General features: G+C 46.5%; 1 protein-coding gene across 1 annotated transcript in view; it reads left to right on the forward strand.

The window, feature by feature from the left end:
• The window catches only part of LOC144170252 (uncharacterized), a 48,822-nt gene extending 24,976 nt beyond the window's left edge, over positions 1 to 23,846 (forward strand). Inside the window, exons 2-4 of the mRNA XM_077699923.1 lie at positions 16,663 to 16,792; positions 19,205 to 19,496; positions 22,523 to 23,846. Of these exons, the coding sequence (XP_077556049.1) occupies positions 16,671 to 16,792; positions 19,205 to 19,496; positions 22,523 to 22,759 (651 nt within the window). The 5' untranslated portion in view covers positions 16,663 to 16,670 and the 3' untranslated portion in view covers positions 22,760 to 23,846. The remainder of the gene's footprint in view (positions 1 to 16,662; positions 16,793 to 19,204; positions 19,497 to 22,522) is intronic.
• The last annotated feature ends 2,675 nt before the right edge of the window (positions 23,847 to 26,521 follow it).

The raw sequence follows: 26,521 nt of genomic DNA on the forward strand, positions 1-26,521 counted from the left end.
GGGTGGGAGAACAGGTGCGCCAAAGCCACGGAGATCGCTGATTAAGGGAGTTGTGTCGGGAAGTTAAGGGGGCTGCGTTTATACAGGGTGTCCGAGCTATTACGAACACAATATTTTTAAAAAAGAGCAATGGCGTCACTGGAAAGAAGAAAAAAACTAATGCATAATGTTTTCAGCGCGGTGGAGTCGCGGCGAGTAATTTTTTTCGTTAATTAGGTTGAATTTGGTCATTGTAATTGTCTATCTCCAAGGGTGCTGCCCCAGTCAATGGGGTATCGGTGGGGTGCTTGTGGGTGCCCGCAGGGAACATCTTACTGGGGCGTTTTCAGCGACGTACTAATTTCGTACTCATTGTAAACGCCGTCGCGTGGTATTTTTCATATTTCGCTGGGTTTATTTGCCAGTCCGAGTAAAGGAGTACGCAATTAGTTCATCGCTGAAGGTGCCGCGATTTGATGCCTCTCGTGGATGCCTGCAAGCGCCTCGTTGGCACCCTGATGGCTGTGACAGTACTTCTCGATTTGGATAGTTTACTGCAGTAACCTAGTTGAATCTCATTAACGAAAAAAATTGCTGGCGGTTCTCCACTGTGCTGGAAACATTATGTATTGGATTTTCTTAAATTAACGCCATTGCTGTTTTTTTTTAAATCACGGCACAGATAGCTGGGACACCATGTGCAACACTGAATACGATATGATTTTTATTAGAGGAATTTTATCAGAATTATCTGTGCCCTCTTCGCTCCTTCAGTAGCTGGCGCTACTGCGCCAGCACCGGAACTTCAAATGTGTGATAGAATTTCCGTGCCCTTCGTAGCTGCGTCCTTCGGTACGCAACATGTCAGGAGCACCGGGCGAACTGAAGTACCAAGAGCTTTTACGTGCTACTCAGTTTTTCTCACTTAAGACAGGGTTTAATGACAGCACTGTTCATTAAAGCTTTTCCCAGCGCAATTCGTACGAGGAATGAACGGGTGCTCTGTAGAGCTGTCGTCATACTTTCCACGATGTCAAGTTGCTCTGTTGCTGTGTGCAGAGAAAGTGAGCGACGGAGAACATTCATTAAGCCGAAAGCCGTAGGTGTCTCATCAAACGCGAAAAGTGACCGTAGTCTTCGTTGTCGTTGTCCGTCAACACGAATGGGGCCGAAATGGTCACCGCTCCTAAGAACAAAATAAATGAATGACAGAGGATGTGGTTTCATGAGGGATTTAAACTCGGGTCGCAAGAGCAGGCGGCAAGTGCGCTAAGATCGCTACGCCGGTAGCCTGTTTCCAAACGCTGCGCTGCACCGAGCACCCACACGACGTGTGTGATGTCACTGCGCGCGTTATTCTTTTGAGCGCCTGCTAAAACATCCTCACCGTTCGGGCTCTGTGGCCTCTTAGTACGGGCGCTGACGGCTTGGATTCGAGCCGTAGCAGGTAGTTTTTTTTTTCATTGCTTATTTACCCTCTTTCTAAATTTCATTTTTAAACACAAATATACGTGTTGTTTTTTTGGTATGTTTTGGTATGTTTGGTATGTTGGTATGTTTATTTGGTATGTTTAAGTTTGGGGCGCAGCCATTGACAACATTTATTACCGTTCTGCATCGCGCGAACGGACATGTCACGGGGGTGCTCTGTGCGGCGAAGCGTTTGGAAATACGCAACCCGGTACTACGGCAGAATGGACAAAAATGAGCCTAAATCGGGATCTGTGAAATGTTCACGTGACGGCGCGTGAAGAACAGATAGGTCACACGCCGAGGTAGGCTTACTGTGGCGACGCTGCGACTTGAGTAGCGTCCAGTCTGTCCGTCGGAGCACTTCGCGCCAAAGACGGAGAAACGAATGCGAAGGAGGCGACGCAAACACGACGAAGCAGTTAAGTGCATCTGATTATCGCTAGGCTCTCGCCTTCAAAGCATTTAAGCAGACTAAGTTCCCGAGGAATTTTCGAGCAATATTTTGTAAGGGGGCATTCAGAATCAGTTCACTGCGTTCAGTGATTCCCAGGGGTTAATTCATGTTTGTTGCCCGAGTGAAAATCTCTTCGCATGTTTTTTTTTTTAAGATTGTTGATTTTGTCGCAGGGCATAGATAAGGGGTATGCGTTGATGATGAGGAAAGTTGATTAGATGAACATGAAAAAGTTTGCTTCGCGGGTGAAGTCTAGCAGGGAACGATGATGGGGTCCATGCATCCATGCGTTGTAGGCGGATGCATCGTCTACTCGGAGGCCCTTCGCCGCAAGATGTCGCAGTCTCGTAGGACGCAAAGCAAGACCACAGCAAGTGGTTTATGTCGGATATTGCATCGCTGCGGTGGCAAACTGGGCAACCATTTTTTTGTAAAACAATCTCGGAAGTGAGGCCATTGGCGGGTCACGGGGGGAGTTAAGGCCCCCCCCTCCGGATTTTCCTAAGCGCAACCTCTTCGGCACGGGTATGACCCGGGGGGAGGGTTGCAGCACATGTTGGTATGAGAGCACGTGTGCGACGGTCGCAGCATACGGACGTTTGGCGCGTGTCCAATGTTGCTTGACAACCTAATACCAGGTAGAAAGTGGCCGCTCTTGATCCTGTATAAATCAGTTCGCAGTGGCTTGCCGGTATGATGTTTTCCCTCTTTGAACTCTGGAATGCCACAAATGAGCGTATCAGCACTGTTTTCTGCTGATGATTGGCAGTGAGGCCGGAATGCAGCACTGCGGTATTGTTAAAAAAAAAATCAGTTCCGTGTTGATTGCTGTTCCGGTTTTTCTTTCGTAATTTGTCGCTGCGCGCGTGGCTGAATACACGTGCGTAAGCATTCTTGCTGTTAGAGAAAGGATGTGAGCCAATATCTGTTCAGTACGCGGAGGGGAATTTAAAAAATCAACATTGGGAAAAACAAATTTATTAGGTGTCATGGTTGTTGAACCGCTTTGCCTTTTTTGTAAAAGTCAAGGAATCGGTCTCGTCTTGGGATTTCTACGCGACGAAACTGTCCTGCAGTATGCGAGGATGTGGTTAAGGGTTGGTGGGTCGAAGCTGTAGTCTGTTGTAAACGCTATCACCGTGCTCTGATTAGCCCCTGCGAAACAGCCGCGATAAGACTGGGCGTCAGCCGCGATGGTGGTGCTGGTTTTGGGTACTTGCCGGCCACTTGTACACGAAACTGCAGCTGTAGGGGAAAAAATCCAGACGTAATGAAATTTTTTCTAAAGCCGTTAACGCGTATGAAATGAACGAAGTAAAATATTTTTACCGTTGATTATTCCATTTGAGGCAGATTATACCAAATTTGTTGAATTCGTTCACGTCCAGGTCTTTGTAATGATGCAAAGCTCGCGAATAAAATCCTGGTAATTTTATTAGCATGTCATAAACGGTGTTGGGCTAAGTGCTAGAGGTTCCAATTTCTCGATTCGTGAAGTCTGGCTGAGCACACCCCTAACTGACAAAGCTTTTATTTTTCTGTCTCCTAAAATCGCCTACTCGCAGGCACACGCACCAAAAAGATAGCCTCGGTAGAAACCATTTTGTGCCTAAAAGCATCTGCATTTTCAATTTTGTCGCACGGTTGAACGATATTTCTATCGATAGTTTTAACCACTTACGCACATCGTGCTCCTTCGGCAAGTCTGAAGCTTCGGATTTAGCGACAGGAAAGAAGCGTTTCGGCGAAATACTGCTGCGGGGCAGGTGCCTATCTCGTCGGCATCCCTATTGTCATGCTCTTTCGGCGTATGTAACGTCTGCCCCGTATCCTGTTGCGACCAAGCTTATGCCATTGACAGAGGCTGGTTTCAGTTCAGCTAGTCAATGCTCGCCTTACTGAATAAGGATCGGCGCTTCTTTCTATACACGGCCAATGCGAAGCGCAGTTGGTTCCTTTTGAGTGTCAGTCGGTAACGATTCACCAGGCGTTTGATTTTTCAAGAAAACTGAAAGCATACGTTTATAATAGCAGCCTTGTTAAAAAAAATTGGAGCTAAATTACAATCGCAAATATCCGAAATTTTAAGTTATTTTCTGCATTGTGCACGTAGGCGTTATAGGAAGTTTTCTTCAATTTTACATTTCGATTCAAATAAATGTGTAATGCACCCTCTACGGAAATGAATGCAATTATATGTATGCTACACGTAATTTCATAACAAGGGAAAAGTTTTTCTGCTATCCTGCCAGGAAACAAGCCTACTACGTTTTACTAAACAAAAAAAGCTGTCAACCACTATTCGTTCTCTTGTGCGCACCCATCAAGAGTGGAACTTCTAAATGAGCATCGACTTGTGTACCGTGTAGCTTCGCCTTGCGAAGCTGCTGGACTAAAGTTCTGGTAAGCCATGAACCGATTCACATGTGTGCCAGATTAAAAACAACAGAAATGGGCTCGGAGTAGGCCAGCGGAGGAATCACTGCTCTCATACCATTGGGATTGATTGATTGATTTATTGATTGATCGATCGATCGTAGGGTTTAATGCGCCGACGCAACGCAGGCGATGAGGCGCGCCGCATAGGGGAGGCCGGATTAATTTTGATCACCTGGGGATCTTTAACGTGCGCCGAAATATCGTACACACGGGCGTTTTTGCTTTTCGCCTTCACCAGAAAAGCGGCCGCCGCGGCCGGGAATTCATAAGCTTGGGAAACGGGTTCGTTTGTTTCGCCTGTTCATACTGAAGGCAGACTATACAGGCAGAACAGCGACCGATCCGGTCTGCGCTGCTTATGCGGCGGTTCCACCGTAACGCCGCCTCTAGCAAAGCAACATTAACTGCAAGGCGTGGAAGCTGGAATTGCCGGTGTGTGCTATACGGCTTCCGTTTATCAGCGACAGTCGCCTTTCGCCGTAATAGCGCCAGCGCGCTGGCAGGTGTGCTTTGCAAAACAGCGTGCTTTTGTCGAGGCCCAAGAGCGTTGCTCCAGTCACGGGATTCGGCCTTCGCGTTGACGCACCGTTTGGCGTGCTCTCCATCAGCCGGTGATTCATCGGTGGCTACGGTGGGTTTACTGGCTTGATCTCACTTTTGTTTACTATAGTTGCGCGGCTTTCATGTGTTCTGTCGTCTGCCTCAGCACGATGGAGCTTTACCATTACGCCGCTTTGTGAAAGTGATTCGCTCAATTGTTTTTTTTTCTCTGGCATGCTCCATTCACGAGGGTCGAGAGCACTTCACTTGAAGCTCGTCTCGATGTGAATTACAGACCGTCTATTTCGAATTGAGCGCATTATATTTCATTGCACCCAATTTGTTTTTGATTTTCTTTTCCCTTGTGTGTATGTTGTCAAACGATGTCCGCTAGTCGCCAGTGTATCGTTCAAGAAACATGACCCAAATGAAGGAGCTGATAGAGCGCATTGCACTTTATGTGCGGTCCCTTTGCTTCATGTCTCGGTCATAAAAGCATAAATTACAGCCGCTAAATAAGCTACTCTTACGTCATTTGGTCACTCTAGAATGAATGATTAACTTAAACGTAGCGTTAAGGTTCATGTATCATAATTTAGCCCCCCATCTGGGCGTTTATTTTTTGGGATCCCTCATCACGGTTAGCCAGACAGAATAACTTGCTATGTGTGACTGGGGTAATATAATGCTAAGCTTGATTTAGTACTTCGTCAAGCCGAGAGGTGTGATTACGAACTAACGGTAGTAAAAGTAATAGGATCTGGTAATAAACTTTCGTACTCTGTAGATTCCACAAGTACGACGTACGGCCTTGCCTTCACGGCGCAGGGCAGCATTCGCGCCATACCAGTAACTCTGTATACTTCCTGTGTACTGCAGAAAGGATGAGCGCGAATATATAGATGTTGGAACAGGTGGCCTTATTTGTTTTGTTTGTTTGTTTGTTTGTTTGTTTGTTTGTTTGTTTGTTTGTTTGTTTGTTTGTTTGTTTGGATACTTTCTGTGCTCGAAGACCTTACGAAAAGGACTGTGTGCGTGGTGTGTGTGCGTGGGGGGGTGGGGGGGGGGGGGCGGGGGAGGGGGTGCAGCAATAACGAGTTTGAGCGACATGTTGGAATTGTTGCAAAATGGAGTTTGGACGTTCTAGAGTTGGTGATGAGTTCGATGTCAACGGAAAAGGCGGTCCGAGTCGTTGCTTGTTCTTGGAATCACTGTAACGATTTGTTCAAGATGTTATACCTACGTTGAAACTGATTCCAACTGGATGAAATGTGGGAGGCGAAATAAAACAGCTGCTCCTTTAAAGATGGATTATAACGATAACTTTCGCGAAAAAGAAAAAGCGGAGAGAATTTACGATGGAACGATAAATACGTTAAGAGTTTTTCGCTTTTTTTTTCTCGAACGTTCGCAGGTTGCTTTTTTTTTTTTTTCATGGTTGTGATCCTGGCATGAAGTGAATTGTTACACCAAATAAAACGGGCGATTTTGAACAGCTTCGACAGTGAGTCAGCGTGACATGACCGGGGTCCCAGATGGTGCAGGCATATTCAAGCTTAGAGCGTACGAACGAGCGTACTCGATGATCATGGTGAATAAACCTGAATTTCTGAAAGTGGGCTTCCCGTGCTCATTTAAAAAGAGAAAAGGAAAGATGCCTCAAACACTGATCCCCGTACTGGTGTTATGTATATAGTGTAGTGTTCTTTATACAAATACATGTACGCTTCGTGACGCTCATGCCTCTTCCCTGCAGTTGCCGCCAACTTCCTCCTACAGGTCACCGTGGCCATGTGAGGGTCTGGATATAAAGATAAGATACCATGTGCATAGCCACGCGGGCAGTAAAGCCGCTCACCGCCTCCTCGTGGTGTCGTCCCGAAGTCCCGTTCTGTTTTCTCTTTACTGTAAATACTAATGGAGACAAAGATAGAAAATGAGCGACTCGAATTTGCCCGTACTGTGGTCAGAAGATGCAGCGGACGTTGGACGTCATATAACTGCACCGAAGACCTTTCGAACTTGCTCGTTACATTGTGTGGTCGTGGCAGTAACCATCGCCTTCCACGCGCAGTTTGCAGTTCAGATTATTGCTTCCGGCCATTTCTTTCGTGCCGCGAGCCCTGCTTTCCGTGAGGCGTACTTCTACAACTGTTCTTGGGCTATTTATGTTACCGCCGTTTTTAGAGCTCCCGAAATGCAGCACGAATTCCTGCACTCGAACTTTGTCCCCAGCTACGATATTTACTGATTTTAGTGAGCGTGGGTACATATGTTCTCACTCTTAGTGTTCGCCTTTGGTTGTGGTAGCATTTGTCCTGCTCTTCTGAGCAAGGGTATTCGCTTACCAAATTGTCCCGGTCATTGCCCTTTCTCAACCCACCCACATGCCTCGTCGCCATGGGTTTATCAAACCATCCTACGTTTTGTGACGCTGCACCGGTTTTTTATTTTTATTTTTTTTATGCGCACCGCTCGCTCTGTGTGAAGGCGCAGTGTACGCTTTCGAATAGAGCCCAGTCAACGCATTGCGATTAGTGACTTAGGCGGCCGAGTTTTGGAGGTCAAGTTAACGCACTCTGTTTGGACGGAGCCGCCCGGCTGGCTTCCGGGATGCCGTCGTGCCTCATAATGTCACACGGTCTTCAGGGCATTTCCGCGGGTAAGATCTGTACAACGGGCAATGCACCACGCCGCGAAATTTATAATAATCCTGTAAAGCCTTTCGCGGAATATCTCCGAAAGAAGTCCCAGGTAGACCTCAATGCAGAGGGTGTCGTTCACCACGCATTTCCTATGACGGGAAAACTTGCTGCGCATGCTTGTAGGGGCGAGAGCAGCGGCAGATAACGTAACAAAGCGTATGCATTCATATATTCAGGTTGTTGGGTAACGTTACGAAAGCTTCCCTCGTGGTGCCGGGGGCGGCGCGTGCATCCCCGCTTTTGTTTCTTTTTCGCCTGCTAGGCCTAGCAAGGTCAGTGTGCAGCAGTGCAGCGCAAAGATCTCGTACCTCTTAAAAATTACTCGTCAACCCAACAGGGACAAAGAAGAAACGCGTGTACGTGTTTCTTTGTGTAATTTTTAAGCATAATGTACAAACTCGCCCACATCAAGCTCTTGCTATCTCGTAACTCGTTGTGGACGAAGGCCCGTCGCTTATCTTACATCCAGTTACACGTAGAATCCTATAGCTGCCCGCGCAACCAGTGCGGCCGTATGTAAAAGTAACCAGCCGCCTTTCTTAGTGCGGCATCGCTTGCCGAGTGGGGAGAAAGGAGTCGGGGATCGCGTTGAGTTCACGTGACCGTGCGTGTGTGCGCAGCTGTGGCGCCGTAGAGCTCCGTTTGTACGGACAAACACGGGGCTCCACTGGCTTTCGAAAGCCCACCCAGCTGCTCTTGAATAGCGTGTTCCCATATATACCTAACCCTGCTCCGGGCGCGTGGCGCGGGTTGCCCGTCAGATCGGCGGTAAGACGTGACAGGTTCAAGAAGAGTGTTGTTAAGGTAATGAAGGGGCTGTTCTTGAAATGCGTAAGGCTTTGCACTTAGTAGTATCAGGACTCTGGTAGTATTAAGCTTTATTAACCATATTTGAGGCAAGACATCAATACATAAGTGATATTTGCATTGCTCTTTTAATTAAAAATACGTGAATGCTTGATTTTCGTGATATCAAATAAAAATAAGCTTTGAAAAATAATTCTGCAGAACGCTATTGTAACGATTACAGGTGTAACTTTCGTGAAATCTGTATTCTGAAAATGCAGGGCGTTGCACGGTTCGCCATTTTCCGAACTTTTTTATTTCTTTAGTTTTTTGAAAATTTCGTTCGGCCAATTATCTCAATGTACGCTATTATATGATTACACTTGGAACTTTCATGAAATTTACATTATTGTTTAAATGCAGGGCGTTGCATGGTTTGCCATTTTTCGTATTTTAATATATTTATTTTCTTAGTTTTTGAAGGTTTTATTCTACCAGTTATCTCCATTTACGCTATTATGACGATTACATGTGCAACGTTTTTGCGAAATCTGCATTATTGTGGAGATGCCATGTTTTATACCACTTACCATTTTCCGCATTTTTTGTATTTTTCTTATTTTCCAGTTTATCAAAATTTTGTTCGACCAATTACCTCCATTTACGCTAGTATAACTATTACAGGTTGAACTCTCGCGAAATCTGCATTATTATGGAAGTGCAGGGCGTTGCGCGGTTCGCCGTTTTCCGCATTTTTTTTTAATTTTTCTCATATTTTTAGTCTTTCGAAATTTCTTTGGAATAATTATCTCCATTTACGTTATTATAACGATTACAGGTGGAACTTCCGCGATATCTGCATTCTTGTGGAAATGCGGGGTCTTACACGGTCCTGGCTGTGGGGGTATACGCGGCAAAGAATCTTACGCATTAAAATGCTCTGACCTCAAAATACAAAAAGTTCGCGGCGCCCCCTTGTTGCAGTGTTCCAGGTTTAACAGTAACAAAAGGTTCCAGTAAATGGCGCGAGCTGTGGAACGCGGTAAAATTGAATTTTACTTGACCAAACCTCCACCGTGTTTATCAGGAGAGAAGCGAAACGGAAGGGTGTGAGCGGGACAGGCGGGAGGCTAAGAGAAGTGAGGTATTTACGTTGCAGGCTCGGCAGAAGACTGTCGTCTTTCGACGAAATTTGCAGCGAAGTCAGCAGATACGCTGTCAATTTTTTTCCGATTGCACAAAACATGGTTTTGACCTTCGTATCGGGTAGCCTTGAGCTTTTTTGCTATGCATTCTCTCCTTTTTCCCTCTGTTGGCATTGGTCTCACTGTTAGATGCATGCCCCGCTAACCTCGCCCTCTCTCTCCTTGGATGCTACGCTCACCTATGGAGCCTGGAACCACAAAATAAGCTAGCCTTTGTCTTCAGTGGATGCTGAGCAGATAAAAAAAGACATACGAAAATCCGGTGATCGACGCTGTCAATGCACCGTGTCCGTCACGTGATTTCCAGGAAGTCGCGGTCGTGGGAGCGATTTCCGCTCGACGGTAGTTGCCTGCATCCGCACAGAGCACGCGGCGACTACGTGTTCGTTATGCGCGCGCAGAGCTTTGTGTTTCGTTTCGGCTTTTCTCTTTTCGTTTGTTTCTGGTGGCTTCGCTCGGCTTCCTAACCAGCATGCTGTTCGGCATTTGTGGAATGCCGGGGACAACGGCGCTATATCATGGATGTAATGCATCCAGGTAGCGTCCTTTACGAGCCTCTGCCGACCCACTGTGCTCACGCCTCCTCTCCGACGAGGCGCGCCTGCACGTACGCAAAAAATAAATAAATAAACGATCACTGACTGACGCTAGGGGATCACCCTTGGTAGGCTCTGAGCTTATATCTACGTCCATTCCGCGAGCGAGGCTGTGTAAGCGCGTGTGATTCACGTGATGTTGCGGGCAACTAAGGTGGCTTCGTTTGCGCGGCGTTCGATGTGCCGTTGGGGTGAGATGGCGGCTTCGTTAAGGTAAAACGGTCTCATCAGTGCCCGCTTTATGGTGAGTGAGCCACAGAAGATGGTTATACATTATTGTTCAAAGGTTTCATTACTCCTGACAACCGAAAGAAATGTCGTTCGTGTGACATTCACTGCTGCGTTCACAGCCCCCAGGACTCGGCGACCCTTAATAACATTTTAGAGTCGAAGCAAAAAAAAAAAAAATTGTCACCTGCGATTGTTGGTAGGCTACTGACGTGAAGTACTCTGGACAACAGTCCGCCGTATACTATCCCGGATCTTGAAGCTAGAAACCGGCATTTGGCGTCGTCTTTAGTCGTGTACTAGAAAACATGGCATGAATTTTTGAGCTTCTTGATCTAAGATATATAGGTAAGGTGTGCTTCGGCAGCCTTTCAGCACTTTCCAAAACCACCACATCACAAATTTCAAATAGGACGTACAGTCGGGATCAATATGAAGGTGATCACGGGAGCATCGATTAACGGGTCCTCCAACTTGCACAGCGGCCTTTTCAGTATCTTCCCCTCGTTGTTTCTTGCATCACACAACCGTAATACAACACGTAATATGTAACTTCTGCTTGTTTATTTGCCACCCGAACGATCACCTTCAAATTGATCCCGACTGTACGTAAAATCGCAGCTCCCGGCATATTTACTTCATCTGAAAAAAAAAAGGCCGCGGAGAAATTGTTCGGTTTGTCGTGAAATATTTTAAAAAAAAAACGAGAAAACAGGAGTATTCGTGTAAAAACTACTCCTGTGTAATATCTCAACCAAAGTATTCTGTTAATCTGTAAAGACTGGCAGTATCGTAAATAAATAAATTAATTAATTAAGCTGGGGGTTATTTTTTGAACATTTTATGACATGTACGTCTCAAATGACGCTGTCAAAGTCGCAGCGCTTTTCCGTACAGACTCCCCACGTGGCTGGCAAGCGAATGCTTTGTCTCCGAAATTTCTGAGAATACTTTTTATTAAGTTGTTTTGGTAATTTGCTTCGAAAACTGGATTAATTAGGGCTTGAAAATCTGATTTTGTCGGTCTTCTCGGAATGGTAATTCGTCAACTGGTTTTTTCAAGCGCAGTTTCATTGAGCGTGGCATTAATGTATGTTAAGCACATTTCGCTCCCTGCTGATCACTCTGCTGATCCCTTCGTAATAACCACGCTGCTAAAGCGGCCGCTTGGGCCTGTCTTAGGCGCTACGAAGGCGCTTGCGTCGGCTCATTATCGTTTGCGAGCTACCTCCTCCGCGACAAGAAGGCCGCTTCTTTGGACATTTTCACCTCAAATTTTACGAGCGGAATTCTCAAGTGTAGTTGCTTCTGAAAGCTTCACGATTGTCTACAAAAATTATGGTATAAATCCCTAACCGCAAACAAAACAAAAAAAATCGCTTCGTTTTTTGAGGGCCCGTCGCATCCTTCATGCGTGCAGGCGATTTCACTCTCACAAATGGTTGCCTGCCGAATAACGGGGTAGATGGTTGCGGTGTCTGATAGTACTTGCCTTATGGGTAAGTCTATTACTAGTATTCAGTGCAGCCTGCAGCATCTTACGTTCACAGCTCACCCCGAAGACAGCGAGTGTTTGGACGCCGGCACACATACAAAAAAAAAAACAAAAAAAACATGCTGTCGTCTACTCTTCGGTATTAGAAAACCCGAGCACTTGAAAGTAGAAAAACAGTTCTAGCCTCTGCTGCATCTATCAGTCAAGAAAAGCCTGGTTGCGGTGTCGCGTTTTTAAATCATGGATGAATTCGGGCTCTAAACTCTCTACATACACTCGCCACAAAGCAAGAGGAGGAGGAAGTAACTTTATTGTGTCGAGAGGAAAGGCCTAGTTATGGCCGGTGTGCTTCAGACGACGGCCAGGATGTCTTGGCTTCTAGCGGCGTCTTCGGCCCTCTGGACGGCCCAACGCTGGATGACAGGGTCCTCGCTAAGCAGCACGGTCTCCCACTGCTCTTTGGTGTGGATAATAAATGTAAGAAGAAAAAAAAAAAGACTTCGATTCTATTCTCTCTTTGCATGCGTTCCTGTTGCTTTGACTGAATGGTCCGGACAGGTCACTTCCTTTTACAAAGGCAGCGCTTTGACGTAGTTATAACAGACGTTACGTTAAGCCCCACACCTACATGTGCGTTTCGTTGCCGTTTGTCGTTTTCGAGCTGTCATTTCTCGGTTTTGTCGAGGGCGAAGTGAAGCAGCGCTTTGTGCCTGGCGGTGAGGAGTACGCGACGATGTCGTAGTAAAACAAAAGCGGCATTGAAGACGCTGGCAACATCTGCTCCGCGCTACGGAGTTTCACGGGGCGCATATACGCGCAACAAGAAGACGCAGGTCTGTCGGGCCTCGTTAGACCGCGCGAAACTTGCGCGGCTCGTTTGTCGGCCGTGTTGTCGTGTACGATCGCGTATATGCCCGCATAAATACTGCGACCCGCAGCAAGCGCACGGAGCGTTGAACTGAGGCTTGCGGGGCACGTACGGCTGGCCAAAAGAAATGAAGCTGCGCAGCTGTTCAGCGTGATCGGGTCACGAAAAGCGGGCGCAACCTGTAGCGCTCTTTCTTAGGCGAAGTGCTATACCTCGACTTTGCGAAACGCGATCTCTCAAGTCGTCGTCCCGGTAAGTCTCTCGGGCTTCGGCAATCCCCCCACTGCCTTGTGACCACAGACAGCTCATTCGTTCTTTTTCTTTTTTTCTCTCTCTCTTCTCTTTTCTTTTCTTTTTTTTTTTTTTTTGAGCGTGCGGTGTCCTTCCGCTTTATATGAACCTAATACCGTTTCCTCGCCGTTTGTGACAATGTTTGACCTCGACACGTGTTTTGGAAAGAATTGCAGGGATCGCTATTGCTGTGCGGCGCAGCTGGTTTTGGGGCTTCGCTTGCAGTGGCCTGAGGACAGCGTGACGGCTCTTTCGGCGCCAGCAGGAATGTTTTCAATGTCAGTGCGCGTGCTCACCACTGCATAGAGTTTCTCAGTAAATATACTAGAGAAGAAACTGCACCTGTGAATCCACGTCGTCGTGGGGGGTTATGGGAAGACCCCTGCTTCTGGCTTGGGCTTGGCATGACAATTGGATTCTTAAGCGGTTTTGGGAATTTGCTTCCTTCACTATGCATTAACACGTCTACGAGCTACTGTGGTAGCCGTGAGCCGTGGCAACTGCGTGTCCGGTGAAAGAGCAGGCAGCGCGTGATTGTATCTGACGTTGGTCATACCGGAGTCGAAGGAACGCATGACTGAGCGGGTAATATGCCGCCGTGAAAGTTATAGCTGACGAAAGAATAAGAAACCAAACGTAATTTGCCTAAGACAAGATACGACAGATGTGGGCGCCTGCATCCGTCCTATCTTGCCTTCGTCCATGACTGTTTAACGCCACGTTTTATTTTTCTTGATGTATGAACCAACTCGCTCAGCAACAAGTTTTGTAAAACTCCAGCTGACGGTCGGTGCCGGTTCACCACGAAGGCGACGTTTTCATGGCCACGCTCAAAAACATTTCCAAGCTCTTCACAGAACTTAATAATAGAAATAATGGTAAAATTAATAAAACAAGTCTCTACTGAGTTTCCCCCAAACATTACCGTTATTGCTAACTACCAGCTTGGCATCCAGAATAGTAGGCACAACCGTTCGGGCAAAAATACGCCTTATTTCCTTTTCCCGTATCATTAAAAAAGGCCTGTTTTTTTCCCACTTTTGTAATACCACACCATTCTTTGCGTTTTTCTGGCACTGTGTTCGAATATATTGCCACTAAAACGTTTCAATCCGAGCCAATAACGAAAATAAGGCGAGCGCATGATATACTGGCGGCCCATGGCGACACAGACGGCCTTGATATGAGCCGCATAGACGCTAGCGCCAGATTCCTCTAGTGTACACAGTAAGAAACTCTATGCACCACTGTATCCACGCGCCTTCTAATTGTAATCACTAGTTCACTGGGGTCTCGCGAAGCTTGCGTTATTCGGGGTGGGAGCATTCAAACCGACATACAGGTCCGCCTGAACAGGTGGCCCTTATCCAAAGTGACTTTTCGAAACAATTTGAGCGAGGTTATTGTGTTCTTTCTTTTTCTCTTGTTTTTTTTTAAATTCCGGCGACGGCAAAAGTAGGAGTCCTATCAATGTATGCAGCTGTACTGCCAACATTCCATTGCACGGCTTATCGGTAACCGTGGTCTGTATGACCCGGTTGCGAGCGAGTCATCCGTTAGACAGGGCTGCCCCCTTTCACCCCGGTTCCTATTGTACCTAATGCCTCTTTACTTTATTATTCAGTGAAGTCAAAGATAGAAGGAAAGGGGGTGAGGGCTATTTGCGCCATAAAAGTTCTGGTCTTCGCGCAATACATTTTCTATTTTTTGTGTGCTGATATGTGTTTAAGAAGTCATTAAATTTACCGAAGTTTTGTAGCGTGTTTGTAGCGGCCGTACACATAAAATAGACCCGATGAGCTTTGGTTCGATCAATGAAGAATCGTACCCTCTAAGTAGGTTGGTGTAGCCGGTGCACTGCTCAGGTTCATTACTGTTGCGGACCTCTGCACCAAATACAAAACATTGGGCCGCGTTGAAGCACTTAAGTCAAGCACACATCACAGGCACGGATGGGGTGAGAACTTTGTCTGCACGCGCACGTCTCTGCAATGCCTTCCTGGCTCCACAGATCCACTTAGTACTTCATTGCGCGCGAGTTGAAGTTGCTATATTTCGGTTCATGGCGTTTCAATGAGAACTTAAGCGCAGGAATAATTTGAGCTTCCATTTGTAGTGCACCCCTAATCTCTCTCATCTCTTTCATTTAAAATACCAACTCCAAGGGTCTCAAGCAGCGAACTTACAGCTGATTAGAGGCGATTCACGCATCCTTGAAAGGGTCAGCAACTTTCCTGTTCATAATGGTCTGTACAGATTTGTGTAGTGTCTGATGGACTCCGACGTCTTTTTCAAGTGTTGGTGCACCTTCGTGACAGTGCTCCACTAATCAACGACCCGTGCCTATATGAAAACTTAAACCGTGCCTCCAACCAACAGAAACACTAAACGATTTCTGCGTCTTGTAAACCTTATTTGTAAACGTTCCCATCTCCTTTTTTCCCTAAAACCCAAACCAGGGAACTTCAGCCTCCTCCTAAGTAAAGGTCACTCATTCATTCATTGCTTCCATTAGTGCCCGGGGATGAATTAGTGCCCGTGCATTTGTTTGTACCCCAACTTGTGTCATTTTTTTCCTGTACAACTTGGTGGATCACCCAGTTTGATATATTGTACTGTCGATTCTCGGTAATTCGAAGTCGCTTAATTGGAATTTTCGGTTAGTTGCAAGTGATGTGCTTGTCCCGGCAATTTTAACACAATTTAATGGAAAAACTCGCTCGATCATTCGAATCTAAAACCCATTATATCCGTTGATTGAAAGTTATTTCGAATAAAAAGCATCGAGGTGACTGTCCTTTTTCGACCAAATTCAAAAGTTTCAAGCGCAAGAACTGCGCCGCTTCATCGCTTTCTTTCTGCGCGGTAATTGCATTTGAATATTTATTCGGCCTTTCAAGGAAAGCTATCGATGTGCGTGTACAAGGCGATCAAGAAGGCGGGGGGGCGGGGTTGTCTTCTAATTTTTATTAACAATTTTGAATGGCTACATTTTCAATACCGTACTTCAGTTTCTCTATGTATAACCTTGCTCCAACAAGGTAAAATTTTGGGCTGGTTGGTACACCTTCAAGAATAGCAAAACAACTCAAATGACGGGGCAAGGAAGAACGACGGAAAAGATCAGCGCTTCGTCGTGTTGTTCTTCCTTGTCCCGTCCTTTACACTGTTCTGCTATTCTTGAATAGCCTTGCTCATTACCCCTATATTGTCGCAAGTCGGGTAACAGCTAATCGTCAATTTTTACCCTTCATGAATGTGCTGTAAACATAAACATGTCTAACATCACATTCATCGAATGGCTGACGTATACAGCCGCTGTGTTTTCGTAATGAGGGCACTAAGCCGACGGGTTCGGGCTGATTCTCTTTATTCTGGCGTGCCAATTTAGAGCGTAAGGATAAAAATCGGCCCAACGCTTGAATGATTGGGCTGATCGTACGTATTTTACGCTTTACGCATGCGTGAATGAAAAGTATGTTCAGCATTTAGCGCGTATAAAAGGAACTTGTCACTGGTTTGAAAAGAAAGTAGCCGCGCCTCCATAGAAAGAGGCTGCACCAACAGGATTGAAGTTGAGGTGCTTCCTTTGGTTTCGTGCAGGCTTCGCCATGGGTCTGAAGAAGTTGATCAAGTGGGCCCTTGTGTGCGGGCAGCGCAAGATGCAGTCTCACAAGTCGCCCATGCATTTCGTCGGCAGCAAGATGTACGCCGATGGCAATCGGGAGACCCGGTAAGTCTGTAGGTTCCACGCTATCACAGTATCCTGTCGCGGAATGCCCGTACAAATGACGGGATCTATGCAGACGTACAGTATACCTCCCCAAAATCATTAGGGTTAAGTAGCCAAACGAACATAACGAAATTTACTCACCATAGTGCCAAGTACCCAAGCTACTAAAGAATCTGTAAATTTATTTTGATTTTCTGCTTTGATATCTATAATTGGGATGCACGCGTATCGCTTTCGTAATCGCACTTTAGCAATTACGCCTGTATTGTCGCTTGCTCGTGCTACCGCCTTGCACTGTAAGGGCTGGGGACCCGTCAATCTGCGCCCGCAGATTTTTTCGTCTCTCGCATGCCTACCCAACTGGGCAAAATAAAACTTGAAATCTTAAAAAAACCTTGAAACACTTCGTTCCATAGCCCACACGACTACCCTGAAACAGTGAAACACAGCTGACCTTGCGAATTCCCGCCACTGCGTGCATGATCTACTTCAGCACCGTCTCCCACCTGGGATTGTGCCGACTGTGGTCTAAAGTATAGCCTTCACTAGAGCCCCTCCTTCCTCATAGGGATGGCTAGTAACGCCGACTGTGGCGTCTGTGGGGCTGACGACAGTGGGGCGTAATTTCTTTTAATTGCCCTCAGTATTCCCTGTAGAAGCATTTTCCAGCAAGCTCGGCTAATTAGACGATCGGCCGTGGTGGCGACAATCTTGGGCATTGGTCCCGACTGCCAATAAATCTCTGCCACAGAATAGACCAAATCTATTCACCTTTTTTCTCAACGATGGCGGCTTAGACGAACGCATCTCCTCTCCGCCTTCCCCCTTTTCTGCTGGCCTCCCTTTTACCCCCTCAATCCCCTTTCCCCCGTGCCGGGTAGCAAACTGGGCTCTATCCTGTTTAACCCCCGTGCCTTTCCACTGGCTTTCCCCCTGTCATTTTTCTGTCCATACAAATGTTCGGTGGTTAGCGCGCCCAAGCGAAGTCTCATGCCAGTGAACTGAAGCGGTAAACAGTCGGATTCACCATCTATGGTCTTGATTGACCTTTTTAGCTCTTGGGCTCCTGCTCAGGCGTGTATATAAGAGAGAGTGTTTCTCGGGGAAAAGGAAAAAAGGACGTTTGCCACATATATAGGGGGCGTTGCTCATACTCGAAAGATCCACGATGCAAGCATGTGGCCGCGAGTTTGAAAAATTCAACCGAATCCCTCAAAGCTACTCTCCTAGGCTGCTCTCCCTTTGAGAGTCATGACCTTCGCGTGGCACTTGCTTCGGATAAGTGTCTGCACTGTCTAGTTTGTCAGTCGATGAAACGCGCGTCACCTTAGCTTTATGGTAAAGCAAAGGCGGTGGTGGTAGACGTATACTTTTCGAAATACAGGCAGGACAAGAATTGATTTACGGAAATTTGTCCACCTGTGTCTTGTTGAGAAGGTGATGCATGCTTCGAATTTGCTGCATTTGTGAACCGTAGAAATAGTCGTTAGCAACTCTCGCAAAGAACATTCGAAACCTGGTGCAATTTCTCACCCCAGCGGCAATTTCTGCCACTGAGTTTGGTAGAAGTATCAGAAATTCCGAAGGTGAGATTAAAATAAAATGTGATAGCAGCAAAAACCAGAAGAAAGGGACGGACCGCGGTAAATGGCTTCCGATCAGCACTACAAGGAATCGCAGAGGCTATTTAGAAGCTAGCTTCAGTAAGTTCACATTGATTTATTAACGGGTGCAGCGGAAATATTTGAATTCATAAGGAAAACCATGCAGTATGATTAATATATTAAGACACTGATGACATTCATGAAGGTTTTAAGTAAGGTTGGATTCTACAATAAATTCAATACGTGCGTATGTGATGCTCTAAAACAGAATAAGGAAACATATAGTAAACGTGCGCAGGCACATTCGTGTGGCCTTAATCGTTCGTGAACGCTGCACGGCTGGAAAGGCAGGCAGCTGGGTCAATAGAAAAAGTAGACATCAGTACAGAAAGAAGCTTTAAAAAAGTCACTAAAACTATCCTCCCATGCTGGGACTAAGTGGTGACGATGGTCGTTTCCTTCATCCTGCGTTCATGCATGTACAGAGTGCTCATTTCCTTTTTTTTTTCTTTTATTCTTTGTTCTGATCCAACACGTAGCTTGTATAAGGCAATTTGACGCTAAGCACTGGGTGATTACTCATGATCCTGGCCTTGGGCGTTGTAGTGTAGCGGCCGTCACGCAGGGCGCTGAAGCACCTTTAGTAGCTGTGTTTCTGCAGCGGTTCAAGAAACTTTCGCTGTGCCTGTCCTCTTCGGCCTCTGTGCAGTCTCGTGAGGTTCGCACTTACACTGGATATATCGCGTCCTCCAACGATCCTCAAGAAGTGCGTTGTTAACATTTGCTTCGACTCCTTCCATTTCGTCAGGCGGCTGCTGGTGCTTCTGGAAGACCTGCGGCAGCTGTACGCCTCTGCGTGGGGCAACGTGATGGCCAGCCTGGAGAGCTGCTTCGACGTGATGCAGGGCCGCGAGCCGGGACTCGTCAAGAGCGTCTGCTCCGTGGTGCTGCTCTGGGTGCAGCTCGGCGACACGGTGGCCAAGGACTTCGACCCGGATCTCTGGCGCCACCCGACTCTGCAGAGCGTCAACGACCTCAACGACGCCCTGCTACGCATGTGGAAGGTCGCCATGGACAAGACATCCGAGCTCGTCTACAAGGTATGCCACAGCCGCTTGTGTTCCTTCCATCGTGACGCTTCACTTTGGTGCTGGCAGGCATTTGGTGATGTTCCGTTTTTGGCACCCATGCATCTGATACACCAAGATGTTTCCGAAAGTATTCTGCTAAATGTACGCGCAAGTTGCCAGCCCTAGCTTATCCAGATTTTAAGGACCAGTTTTTGTTGGGCCACCTAAAATGGTTTTTTTTGTCTGTCTGTCCGCCGGTCTCTGCCGCTCGTATCGAACGTTACTGGTGAGCCTGCTCAGGGTTACTGACCCGCTGGGAATCGGTAAGTGATGCAGCAGAAGAGGAGTGTGTAGGGAATAAAGGGAAGGTGGGATATAGAAAGGAAAGTCGAGGGGAGAGGTGAAAGGATGGGAAAGGCTGAATGGGTGGGCAGGCGACGATCCTGAAATAAATTGTGAAGGGAAGGAGGAGTCCGGTAGGATTGGGGGGGGGGATGTGAAGGGGAGAGGAAGGGGATGGAAGGAAAAAAATCTGCATTTTAAAAATGGAAGTGGACAGTAGCGGAAGGGGAAGAGAAGAGGAGTGGGATAGAGAGAAATGGGTCGGGGAGAGAAAGAAGAGGATGAACGAACTGGCGAAAGAGGGTGGTGTCCTACAACGGAGAGGACGATAGTAAAATGTAATTGGGAGGAGACGGCGAGGGAGGTACTCGCTAGGGAATGAAGTTTGGGAAGAGGAGTGCTATTGTAAGGGGCGGGTAGAATGAGTTGGGGGTGATTAAGTTAGAAGGCTAGAGGGGAAGAGGAGTATATCGGGTGGGAGGGGTTTAAGGGTTAGAGAGAGAGAAGGTAAGAACGGGGGTTAAAAGGTAACGGAACGGTGTGTGGTCAGGGGGGGGGGGGGCAGGGGGAGGGGAAGGGGAAGGTGGACAAATGGGAATGAGCAAATGAAAGGGATAAAGGGTAGTTGAGGAGCGAGAAGACTGAGACTGGGCAGTGTAGCGGGAAATTTGCGTCAGGATAGGATATAATTCGGCGATGGAAAGGGGCGACAGGCGTGGTAGGAAGGAGAATGAAAATATGGGAGGGTGAAGGAAGAGGATGGTAAAGACACGATTGAGGAAATGTAGCGATAAATCATCAGAAGGTAGCGTAAAATTGGTTGACGGGTAAGGTAGAAGAGCGGGACGAGAGTGGCTCACAATGCGGCTATTGGAGAGAAGGTCAGATGAAGTAAAGGCAGAAAAGGACGGCGGAAGGGTCAATGTGAGATGGACCTGCGCAGATGGTGCGAGGGTGAGGAGTCGGGTGGAAAGACGCAGCCATTAATGGCAGGGGCGGCCAAAACGCTATCGCGTTTCGACGTCATTTGCTGCGAGGACCGAAGATATGCGGCCAATTCTTACACACTGCAATATTAGTTTATGGGCTAGTGCAAATAGCAAGGTTTTAAAAAGGTAATGCTTGACTAGGCAGCCTCGATCGAAAAGATGTCAGAAAAACAGCCGTGAACAAAAGGAACTATACTGGAAGCCTGCCTTAGCCTGCCTGAAATACCCCACAAGTATAGCTATTTGCTCCCTCGAGTTGTTACCCGTGTGGTCCACACGTTGACTAGCAAACTCAGCTTTGCAATAATAAGAGAAACGCATGTTACTAGAGAACCCGACGAAACTAGGGTAGAAGCAATGGTTTACAGCTCCAATTGCATAGCCGGGTGTAATTTCTCGTGCCATTCATGGTCTGCAAGTGAGTGATTTATGTCGTAATGAATTAAAATACGAGTGAAGCTAGTCTGACAAATCGCCAGGCTTCGTGTGTTAATTAAGGTCTAAATAAGCATGACATTGTCACAGTTAAGTCAAATTTGCGCCTCTGAAATGTTAGGCTCTTTCCTTCAGTCGGGGCGCAAATGACGGTCGGGGCGCAAATCGAATGCTACTCGGGGCGCAACTTGGATGTCATTTCGAGTCTCCGTACTCCGCACCCTCGCCATCATCCACGGAACGGAGATGCTGACATTTTTTTTTTTTTGCTTTAGCTTTTCCCGCACACATCAAAATTACCCAGTAAATTATCGTTCCTTAACACTCGTTCCTTAACACTCGTTCCTTAGAGAAATTTTCACGTCTAAACATTATACTTCACCCTGTTAACACATAGCTAAATATATTTACCTAGCTCACATTAATGTAATTATTGTAAAAAAATTTGTTTGGATTGTTAATTTGTTTATTGTAGTTATTCTGTTATGGATCCATGACTAGCCATATCGGCTAAGGATCCAGATGACTCTTCACCCATTTTCTGTACCTGTTTTTCATGTAATAAACATATTTCTGATTCTGATCGAAGCTGTGGTAGCGGCCCTGTTTGGCTAACGAATTAACGGCACAAGACAGCCAAGCAAAGCAACAGACGTTCCCACTTTCGGGATCGCTAGCTAGTGTGAGTGTGAGAGGGAAAGAGGTTACCAGCCTGCACCACATATGTATCGCAGGGAAAGAAAAGGAAGAGGAAGGGGTAGAAATATGGGTTGAGGTAGTGGTAGAAAAGTTTTTGGGGCTGGAAAAGGATGGGGTAATGGGGAAGAGAAGACAGATCTACTATCAGCGACCACCGCCCAGGAACGGGCAAAAGTTCAGCTGGCTTTTTTTTATCCAAGAAAAATTTAATTGTTTGAAACGAAAAATCAGAAGACTCTACAAAAGAAAAGTAAACACTAAACTTAAGACCACTTTGTTCAAAAAATTGATCTTCACTGTCGACTTAGGTCCTTAGTAGACGTCTTGTCTTGTTTGTTCTTGTTCTTGAACTTTACTTGATTCTTCGATCTTGGCTTGTTGATCTTGTTCTTCATGATTTGTTCGTGACCTGACTTGACCGGGGATATTGATCTGTTACGCCTGATGGTTTGTGCTTATGTGTTGTTGTTGGTGCTCTGCTCAGTTTTCTTGTGTCGTTATGGTGTAAGAAGGGAATGATTGGAGATGTGGTGTGAGAAGAACGCCGGTCTGGGTCACTTACAACTTTCTTGCTCTCTGCGTCCGCTGCAGATAATTCCTGAGACGACCCCCGAAGTCGCCATGGTGATCGAGAAGGAGTACCAGGCCTGTCGCCAGGAAACGTGGACGCTGTTTCAGGTGACGCCGGAGACCCTGGAGAACTACGTGGACACCCTCAAGGTCTACACGAGCAACATGTCGCTCTGGCACCTCGACGAGCGGAAGTTCCTGAACACGGACGCCACCCTCGTCAAGTCCCTGAGCCAACTCAACATCGCGGCCTCTTAACCGCGGCCTTGACCAGCTGTTATTAACAGGACGCCCGATTTACGTTAGCGAACCTTGGCAGCCATCTTGCAAAGTGCACCAGAGGGCTGTTTCAAGGCATCAATGACGCAACCTTGAAGGGGCTCCTCCCGAGCGTCCACTGGCTCTTCCGTTGGAGGGTCCCTTCGGGCTGAAGTTAGTTTATGAAGCACAAAGCTGACTTGAGGATGGAGTGCACTTTCAGAATACGGGCATTAACGAACCGAACTGACAGTGGAAGGCGTTCTAAGTGTAGGTCGCTGTGGCGTGATAGTTGTATGGTGACCTCTTGCATGCTGTCTGCCACCAGAGGTTTCGCTTTGCCTCTTGTGTTTATCTCTCACGAGTCCAAAAACAAGTTTTTATTTTAGACACCGAAATCGTAAAACTTGCGCGTTTTACGAGATAATTTTAAACGAAATGCTTTGTCATTCAGATATTTTCTGGACGACATTCAACGAATATTAAACGCATGAAGGTGCTTGAAGTACGTGACCTACAATAACGTGTGATGAGTTTTGAGATTTGTTCTTTACCACGGCCTTTTTCGCAGACAGGAGTATGTCCTGCGGTAAATTCGCAAAATGAAAAAATTAAATTGAAGTGCATGCTTCGCGGAACTTGATACAGGTCGCGCTCACGTTAGCCGCAATCTCTGCCAATAGACATAAGCCTGCCTTTCTCTCACCTCTCAAATCACACCGCGGTTCGATGTTATTTGTCTTTAGCTTTTTAAACGCTCATTAACTCATGTAAGGACAACAAACAAGATGAAGTCACATCGCCACTTTTGTGACTAGCCATTTTTTTTTTATCATGACGCATGTGTGACGGCAAACCTACCACCACTTCGAATTCAAACTGTGTTGGTGTCTTGTACGAATGCAAACTATGTTGGTGTCTTGTAAATAACGCTTACAACCGTGACCTGCGATCGAAAGAATTTTCAAGTAACTATGTAAAACACCCTTCTTGTGCGTGTGTCTTGTATTGTCTTCTCCTTTGTTCGTCATAATGTGTGCATCTTTCTTCCCGTACAAGTGTGCAATAAAGAGCATTGTAAACGATACCTCGTCCGTTTTTTCTTTTTCTCTAGTACATAGTTTCCAGTCGAGTCCCTCCAAACAACTCGGTGCAAGCAAGGTTTGAATAATGCTTTTTTTTTTCTTTCAGCACTCTTGGTCTGTCAACTTCAGAAACCTTGTAGGTCTCGTTGGAAGGTGACCTTGAACGTCCTTGGAGTCTACACAAACGGAACAAAATTCAGTACAAAATTCAGTACAAGAAAGACCAGAAGCGAGCCAAAGCATGCCAGTGCGTTTGAGATGAATAATAGCTATCAACGTTAAGGATTCATATTAACGATCGGTAAGGTGAGATTAAAGGGGATTTAGGCGGGCACGAGTAAACGGCGATGTAGCACCGAGACGGTAACATAGCCTGGGTTCGGTGTCTACAGGTGGAAGTGTATTGCAGCGAATCATGCATGGGGTTTGTTTATTTGTGTTTTGCTTTTTCCGCCCGGCTGCGCCGGTCTGTGTTATCTCTGTGCCAAGGGAAGCGCGTGTTCCATTCTTTCTGTGCCGCATGTGTTATCTGTTCTGATAGGGAGAGCATTCCGATCTAACGTGAACCACCCGGAATAATCTTCTTGGATCTACAATGTTCTCGATGCGAATGGACTGTTCGAGAACCACGCGCGCCGAAAGATAAAAAGCCTGCAGAGCAGACGCCGGGGTATTCGATTCTGCTACGCTCGCCGACGCACGTCACTTTGTTGACCGCTGATTCGCCGCCTCTGTAATCTTCTGAGTTGTTAGGGGAGCACAAGTTCGCTCCAATAAACTTCTTTCTTTTCCAAAACAACTGCGTCGTCCTTGGCTTCGTGACAGTATATAGAAGCTACACATCACATCAATACAGCCGATACCGCCCCGTCGCCGGCGAAAAGAAATGTATATCTCCAGACTTTTACCTTCAAATCATTTAACGGGCTTTAGTGCCCCAGGATTTTTTTTTTCACGGCCATGAACCATGGTGTGTCTCATGTCTAACGGGCTGTTCTCCCTGCGGGTTTCTGAATTCCAAATCCAAAATCTGGGTTGTGCTGCGGGTTAGCGTGACCCGCAGCACAACCAGCGAATAATCGTACTGAACGAACACAAACCCTAGGCCACATGGCTCACCATAGAGTTAGTCTGCATCCTCTCATATCGTTGCTGGCGTAGGCCATCAACCAACATTCCAGTGTGTAAGCTGTGTAGTCGAGGATTTGACGGCATACCGTATGGCCAGGAAACATGCTTGAAATGGTTTACTGGTCACTGACCAAAGTCACAATATACAAATGACGTTTCGGGAGCACTACGGCTCCCTTGTTCACACTATCAACCAGTGTGTAAGGTGCGGGTCAACAATCCCAAAGCTGCTCTCTATTCACCCATAGAACCTCACTATACTGCGCTTTATAGCCTGGGCGTAAAGTCCAAGCTCAAAACTCCTATTAGATTATTCCTTGTAATTGCTGCTACCTGTTACTTGGTTACAACTGCGCTACGAAGCTTGATGGACGAGAGAAGAGAATAGTTACAGCTCTGCCGTCCATTTTGTTTCGTCACGCAATTATCGTGTCCAAAAATTCCACGCGAGTGCCTCTGAGGCACGTTGTGCGGAGTGCAGCGAGAGTAGAGTACTGTTTGTTGAACAGATGCAAGATTTGTAATATTTCGATGGCTTTTGACGATAGTTACGCCTTAGTAATTTTTTATGCCTTACATTTGCTTAAAATGAACGCTTTCTAGGATAACGGCACCTCTTTATCTTTGATGCGCGATGTTAAATGAGCGACGACGAAGGGAATACACCATTCAGTCAACTCAATGCTGCGGAGATGTTTATTTGGATTCGTTTAGACGCACACAGTCACGCTTTGTGATGGCTATGAAAGACTCCCAAAGGAGGACCTCCAACAGTGTTGTCCTTGCTTCGTACAAATACTAGATAAATGCACGCACTTGGATCTTGTCGACAAAGCCGAGTGGTCTCCTTGAAGTCCCCTTGCTCTCCCATTCTTCTTTCCATCTTTATTTTCCTTTTTTACAGGAGGAGGCGAGAAAAAAAGCTGTTTGAACAGCTTGACGGGGCCCCGACCACCTTTTTGTTGACAGCTTGGTGGAGAAAGCTTAGGTTGACACGTACAATTTCAAAAACATATTTCATACTACCACTTCATGCAATAGCACAGAAAGTGAGGTTCTTTCGACGATATTATTTCGAAGGTTCTTTCATCAGTCTTGCGAGGATGAACCGTATTTGCCTTAAGAATTTAGTTGTTGAATGTACGGACCTTTCCACTTTCCATAAACATCTCTGCCAGGTACGTTCTCGCCAGTTGCGGGAACGTACGAAGCGAATTCCTCCGTGTTGTTTCTTCGCGCGCGCCCTGTGGGTATAGCATTTCCATGCTTTGAAAGCGAATGTTCGAATGTTCCCGCTGACGAGTGATTAACGCACCCCACTGGTGATTTTAAAGAGAGGAGTCAGATTTGCAGCATTGGTTGGGGTGAAATTACTATCTTATTTTTGCTTGCAACAGTTGTATCAATGATAGTCGCCAGAAACTCGCCTATAAATAACCACGTCCCTGTTACTTGCCTAGAGCAATCCCGTTGCATTCGCCAAAAAAAAAAAAAAAAAAAAAGGCTCCAATCCACGCTGTGAAGGTGGTAGGAAAGCAAAGGCTTA

The sequence above is a fragment of the Haemaphysalis longicornis genome, unplaced genomic scaffold (assembly GCF_048455015.1).
Source record: "Haemaphysalis longicornis isolate Haplotype H1 unplaced genomic scaffold, Haemaphysalis longicornis Haplotype H1 scaffold_2, whole genome shotgun sequence".
In the NCBI taxonomy this organism is placed as follows: domain Eukaryota; kingdom Metazoa; phylum Arthropoda; class Arachnida; order Ixodida; family Ixodidae; genus Haemaphysalis; species Haemaphysalis longicornis.